Source organism: Oryza brachyantha, chromosome 11 (assembly GCF_000231095.2).
Source record: "Oryza brachyantha chromosome 11, ObraRS2, whole genome shotgun sequence".
Classification (NCBI taxonomy): Eukaryota; Viridiplantae; Streptophyta; class Magnoliopsida; order Poales; family Poaceae; genus Oryza; species Oryza brachyantha.
The window spans coordinates 7,216,598-7,223,168 of NC_023173.2; the positions used below are offsets into that span (position 1 = coordinate 7,216,598).

The 6,571-nt window shown below is 40.1% G+C and overlaps 1 protein-coding gene across 2 annotated transcripts; it reads right to left on the reverse strand.

The window, feature by feature from the left end:
* Nucleotides 1–1,662: 1,662 nt before the first annotated feature.
* On the reverse strand, nucleotides 1,663–6,035 carry LOC102722154. 2 transcript variants are annotated; one of them, XM_006662823.3, is made up of 4 exons: nucleotides 5,769–6,035; nucleotides 4,199–5,687; nucleotides 2,342–2,404; nucleotides 1,663–2,233 (listed from the first exon to the last, which is right to left on the reverse strand). In XM_006662823.3, the coding sequence occupies exons 2-4, from the start codon at nucleotides 4,840–4,842 to the stop codon at nucleotides 1,996–1,998; spliced, it is 945 nt and encodes a 314-aa protein (XP_006662886.1). In that variant the 5' UTR covers nucleotides 4,843–5,687; nucleotides 5,769–6,035; the 3' UTR covers nucleotides 1,663–1,995. The 2 variants fall into 2 exon arrangements, with proteins under 2 accessions (XP_006662886.1, XP_040384905.1); XM_040528971.1 differs by having other exon boundaries at nucleotides 4,199–6,035.
* Between the last annotated feature and the right edge of the window lie 536 nt (nucleotides 6,036–6,571).

A 6,571-nucleotide genomic window follows, 5' to 3' on the forward strand; every position in this document is an offset into this window, starting at 1 on the left:
TTATAATCCCATGTATCGAAACTATTTTAGGTTTAGTCGTATCATCCTGCCTCCATATGATACCAACATCCTTTCACACATTTGTATCATGTTTTTTATAGTACATGATGGAAAGCTCTTGAAGTCATCTTTCCAACTAATACATACATACCCTGGAATTCAATTTGCATCGGTCGCAATCATCAAAACAATGCCCATTCTTGCTCCATGTAGATTTCGCGACAAATTGTTTATATTCAATTGAAATTGTCTCAGCTCAACTCCACCTCCTTTCCAAGGGATATATTTTTAGGCTAGATAAGACCTATTGTGTATTGCGCATAGTTTTTTAAGCAACGTACTCCCTCCGTCCTAGAATGAAGGGATTCTAGGGATGAAATTGGATAATCATTGATCAAGATTCATCATTAGAATATCTTATATTTAAGAACGGAGGTAGTTTATGGTACTATAAACATAAAGGGAACTGCATTGTATCTCCACGTCACTCACTCCTATGATGTGATGAAGTAACAACCATGGATCCTTATTCTTTTTCTGCTTTGCACATCCACGACGACACTAATTCCATTATATATGCATCAAATTGATGTACCGTATTCAATCACCAAAAACGTAACTCTTGCTTTCTAATTTATTTACATAGGGTTTTCTAAGACTAAGAGCAACTCCAAAAGCTCACTTAAAATTCCCCCAAGATATTATTTAGGGGAAAAATAAAAAAATCTTACCTCCAGCAGATCCCATAAAGCTTCCCCAATTTTTCGCCTCCCCAATCAAGAGCTCGTTGCTGCGGATATTTGCACGGCGCCATCCCTCCCCAATCGCCCCCTCGTCCTTTTCCCGCGCTCCTCTCCTCTATTCCTGGGTTATTTCCCCCATGTGCGCTCAAGGGAGGTGCAAGGTGAGCAGCGGTGGAGGCGGCACCCATGGGAGAGGCAAGGTGAGCAGCGGTGGCGGCTGGAGCAACGGCAGCGGCGGGCGCTCGAGGGAGGGGCAAGGTGAGCAGCGAGGTGGCGCAAGAGGGCTGCAGATGCAGCCGCTAGTGTCAACTGCTCCCATCCGGCAAGGGCAACAACAGATGGTTGGCCTGGCCTTGCCGGCGACGATGAGGATCTCTTGGCGGAGCCGTACCCTGACAACGACGCTCCCTCTGCATCCTTTGAGCACACGGCCAACAACAACAATTTTCTGAATGGTATGAATATCATAACCTGCAATTCTAATTCATCAATAAAATTCATGTATTGTTCTTAGATCCTTGGTTTCTGTAAACATTTGAGTTAGCTTGCATCTGCCTTGGCCTTGGCTGTAAGGCTACGACTGCAATGCAGTCTGCATGCATGGCCCAGCAATGGCATGTTGGGCCCAATTATGATGACGTGGCCTGTTTTGAAATATTTAAGGGATATGCATTAGCGTTCTACTGTGGGTTAGGATGTTTTTGGGGAAAGAAAATCTTAGCATAGCCACCAATACATTGTTTTGGGGAATAACTTTTTGGCAAACACTTGGAGTTCCTCTAAGCCCAACAAATTAAACCTAATGCCAAAAGTTAACCTAGCCTAGTGCCTAAGGTTATGATTAGTGTGGCCCAGGTTTTGCAGCAAGGAATTAAATCCAGGTAAGTAAATAATAAGTAATAAACAATATGGAGCAAGAAAGATCAATGGATTGATATAACTTTTCACAAGGCTAGCCTCCACCAAGAAGACTCTACAGGAAAATTGATGTGCCAAAGATACGACGGTGTTTCAGTTGATAAAAGATTGTAGTAAGCTTACTGGATGCATCATCAGAAGGGATAATTGGCACGGGCGCCACAAAAACTTTGTTGCATTTAATCCCATTATTTCATTGCAAACTGCAAACCCAAACATATAATGGTAAAACAACATCCACGACAATCGACATACCACTCAGAAGTTCATAAAAGAACATCGATACTCAAATCTCCGATATGAGGCAACTTTGTTGAAGGTTGCCGTTGCTCCATCATGCACCCTTGCTTCTAGCATCTGGGCCTTGCGAAGATGTTGCAGCATTGTCACCTGCTGGAGTACTCTCCTTGGTCCTACCAACATTGTGCAGAGCATCAAATTTGGCTTTGAAACTGAATTGTTGCCTTCTCATTGCTTCAAGTGTAGTCAGATAATAATTCAGATCCTCTTCATTGTTTCTCGTAGATTCTTGAATCAGTTTGTCATCTTTCCCCATCTGTTCATTTTCCTTGCTGATGAAAATTATAACAGATATTAATTATGAAACACATGGAGGATGGATTATACTAGGTAGTTTGCAAACAAGATGTGATGTAAGAAAATATTTTCTGTTTACTTACAGAATAATGTTTCCCCTCGGTGGAAACATTTCTGCGCAAGAAAAGCAGAATTCACACCCGCACCTTGACATCATGCAAGAAAATTGGCATAACAGTTTAGCAAGAAAAACAGGACACCACATATACATAAAAGTATTCCTTGCAGTTGAGCCATAGACACTAGAATGAATTAATATTTTTTACTAGAAAGTCATGAACATAATGGATAAATATGGTTCAAACAATTTACATTAATCTCCAATGCAAGAAATAATACTACAATCCAAAACCTGTTTTTGAACTATTAATTGCTGTTTACATCTCTCAAAATCATTTATTATCTAGCAGATAAATATTATGCAACAAAAACTGCTTACATCTCTCAAAATCATTTATCATCAAGCGGATGAAGAGCAAACTGTTGTTTTAGACTAGCCAACCACAGAGAAAGTACATTTTAAGCTATGACAACTATAGAAGCAGTGATCAAATATAGCAACACTAAGAGACTAGAGACACATTTTTGGCCATGTATCAGTCTTCTGTTAATTTAACTTTTTGCCAAAGACCAGTAAAGAATAGATAAATCCATATTAGAACTCTAAAAAGTCAAACCACTAAAACAAATAAGCTTGAAAATCCAAATGACCATAAACTTTTATTATATATTTTTTCCTTACAATGAACAAAACAAAAACGTGTTTCTTCTGTTACCCAAAAAAAAATGCATATTCAACTTCCAAATTTTATTGTTCATGTCAGCAAAGATGAAAAATTACTTGTCTATCTAAAACTTTGTTATTGAAATTATTTACTAATAGTTGCAAAGATCAAATTCATCAACATGTTTCAAGCTGTATGGAGCATCTGCAGGAACAGGTGCGAATACATTTAGTTGTTAGTGTGATTACCATGTCATATGCACTCTTAAGTTGTTTGTTGTGCAATGTCCTATTTGGGGTTAGTGTGTGCAGTTGCCATATAATTTCTGGATTATATATCTTTATTTGTGTTACATTGGTTCTTGATAGATTCATGTTGATTTTTAAAAAATAGTAGATGAGTTCCACTTATTAGGGGAAAAGGTCCTAGTCAATTGAAGGGGTAAAGGGGTAGAACATAATATGCTAAAAGATGGATATCCTCAGTAATGCCAGCTAAAAGCATCAGCAGTACTGTAACACAAACTTTTATCTAGTCATATATTTTTCTTAATATGGTATTTGGAATGTGGAATATCAAATACTTCCACATTAAAACAAATTGTATTGATGATCACAGAAGGCAGTATGGTTGGAATGTATAGACCTCACTCTTTGTATGTGAAAACATATCTACAGCAATGATCCGCAAAGGCTAAATGATATACTGCACAAAAATCTGCCACCCATCGATCTTGGTAGTGGAATCAAGGGCATTTTTCAGAAAAGAGAAGAGGAAAAGCCTACAGTGTGTTAATCTAACTTTAATGAAGAGAATCATCTAATTTCGGGTGCCTGTTAGCTGTATCGCTTAGAATGAGCCTCTAGAGTTTGCAAACAACAAATAAGTATTTGAGCAACTTGCAAATTAAATGTCTTTACTGCTGAATATCGTGGCATATTGATCTCCAAATTCCTAAAACTTTGAATGGTCTAACAAGATGAGGTATAATTTTAAGTTTGGAAATTTTGTTCTTATTATACATAAATGACTACTGTAATCATTACAATGGTACTGTATTATCCAAGAACTTACAAAAACTATTCTCAGTTGAAATCTACTGCTAGTAGCAAAATAGAAACCTTGAATTTAGTACTTTAATAGAGAAGAATTCAACAAAAACAGGCATAACAGGTAAGATAAAGAAGAAAAATTAAATAATGAGCAGGATGTTACCAACAAGTTATGATGCTGCATCCTCCAGTCCACTCAATGAATATGCTACAGTCAGGGCATGGCCTCCAGCCTCTTGCAATAGCCAGCCTCTGCAGTGCATCGAGGCGGTCATCCTCAACATCCTCCATCCCCTCTTTAGTCATACCTTCCGAAAATTGCCCACAACTTCCACACCTTAATATTGAAACATCCCTTAACACTGCAGATGTCCAAGCATTGTGTACATCTTCCATGACATGCTTGTACCAGAACCCATAGGTAAGCTCGCCAATAGTACACCCTGGCTCAGGGCAGCGAACAGGGATACCACCCCCCAGTACACGATAACTAATATGATCCAAAATGCAGTTAAAGCAGAAATAGTGGGGGCAACCTTGGCAGTAAGATCGACTATGCATCGGTTTGTATTCCATGCATATACCACAGAGGAATGACTCGCCATCAGAGCCATCGATCTCAACCAGAGCCTTCTCTTCCTTGCTCTCCATGTTGCTAATGTGTTCTGGTGACCTTATCTCTCTACCCAGTACTTGTTTTATAGTTGTCACTGTGAACAACTTTCTTGTCACACATCTCCTTTTGAAAATCCTGAACAATACTAACAAATGGCTGGACGGCTCAAAATTGTTGGTATGAGCTGTCATAGATGGTCGTAGTGATCACTATAATTTGTCTTTCTTGTGTATCTTTTTTAAAAATTTTCATCGGTTACCCTTTAAGCTACAATCTGGTACACTAGCGACAACGGTGGAGTGAACATCATGCGAAGATACACTCCCTCACGCAGGTACGCTAGCTGGATTGCCACCTGGAGTCCCCAGTAAGAGAGGGTTACAATTTATCACCTATGGCTTGCTACTTTCCTCCAGAACCCAGCCAGCTAGCACATTCCAAGCTAACCTTTCCATAATGAAGTTTTCACGAGCATACCATATAAGAAAGTCGAAAACATGCCATTTCAACTTGAATTAAAATATCGATTTCAGAACTAATTAAAACCATGCACGCTGTGGATTCAAAACTCACCGTTAGAACAGTAGCAGAACAGCTACCATGGAGACTAGAGAGACAAACGCAGAATGGATTAAAATAAAGAGAGGGCATCCTTGAAGATCTAGTGTCTACGTAGTTCTCAAACCTCTATGTGCAGCTCCGAGTTTAGGACCGCTCAAAGCAACTGAGATGAGATTAAACATAGCGGACTCTATACGTCATAAGGCCATATTGGTAAGGAAATTTAACCGTCCAATTTAGGGGTTCTTTTGTTTTATGTTGATCTAGTGTTGTGGTATATATGCCAGACGATAATCAAATCTCGGTGATTAGTCAATAATCAGCATGGAGCGAAAAATTAAGGTCAGAAGATCTTTTATCATTCACTTTCCGAATGATCCACGAACCATAAAAACCCATTTTTTTGCGATTAGTCAATCTGAAAGAGAAAACATGAACTTTCACCGGTTCTAGCTGGGCAAGGAGGTGATTTCTCCTGTTCCACAGATGGGAAATACGCAGATGCGTCGTCAGATAAATCGCAATTCGCCAAACTGAACATTCGCAGTTCCAATACCTTGTTACTGGCATCCGGCCGACGAACGCGCACAGTAGTTCCTCGGCCTCCGTCGAGGAGCCGCGCCTCCCCGAAGGCCATCGGGATTACGCCACCCGCTCCGCGGCGTTGGGGGCCTGGATGCAGCTCATCCGACTCCGGTCCGCATGCGCTGCCGCTCGGCGAGCCTCGCCAGCGCTAGGGTTACCGGCTCCGCTCGCGCGAGTCGCCATGGATGGTGTGGAGAGCGGCGGCGAACTGGTCCGTTCGGTCCGGGAAGGAGGAAACTGCAGAGGGAGACGAAGGGGGGCAGGGCATGGGCCTTACAGCCCAGTACCGGCCCAACCACTTCCTCTCACCTAAAGACTTACACAAGTATTGAAACGATGGGAAAATGGGTTGGATTTGGTTTGTGTCACCTAAATGCTTCCCCAAGCTATCGATCATCGACACATTGGTTTTATAGTGATCTAGATCTGTTTAGTATCTAGCTTGATATTGCTAGACGTAATCTTAAACTGTCTTGGTTTGGTCCGATCTTATATGATTATTTATAATAAGCTAAGTTAGATATTTTATAGATCTTATTGATCGTTAGTCGTTTATAGCCGATGATCTTTGCCAATCTACATGTTCATTATATTTATATCAATAGAGTAACTGATTGTATTTACTGCATTACTTCTGCATCAATCGGCATTGTTTATTTAGATTGATAGTCATTTATGTTACATCGGCTTATGAGGATTGCATGCTAATTGGTTTTCGTCGATCGTAACACATGGTTCATTGTTTATTTAGTTATCCAAGTATATCTTTATTGG

Excerpts from the sequence above, each read along its gene's own strand:
- LOC102722154 (XM_006662823.3), bottom strand. The coding sequence starts at position 4,842 with ATGACAGCTCATACCAACAATTTTGAGCCGTCCAGCCATTTGTTAGTA. Across the intron at positions 2,405-4,198 it reads TGCAGCATCATAACTTGTTG|GTGCGGGTGTGAATTCTGCT; the intron begins GTAACATCCTGC and ends CATGATGTCAAG. Across the intron at positions 2,234-2,341 it reads CCGAGGGGAAACATTATTCT|CAAGGAAAATGAACAGATGG; the intron begins GTAAGTAAACAG and ends AATTTTCATCAG.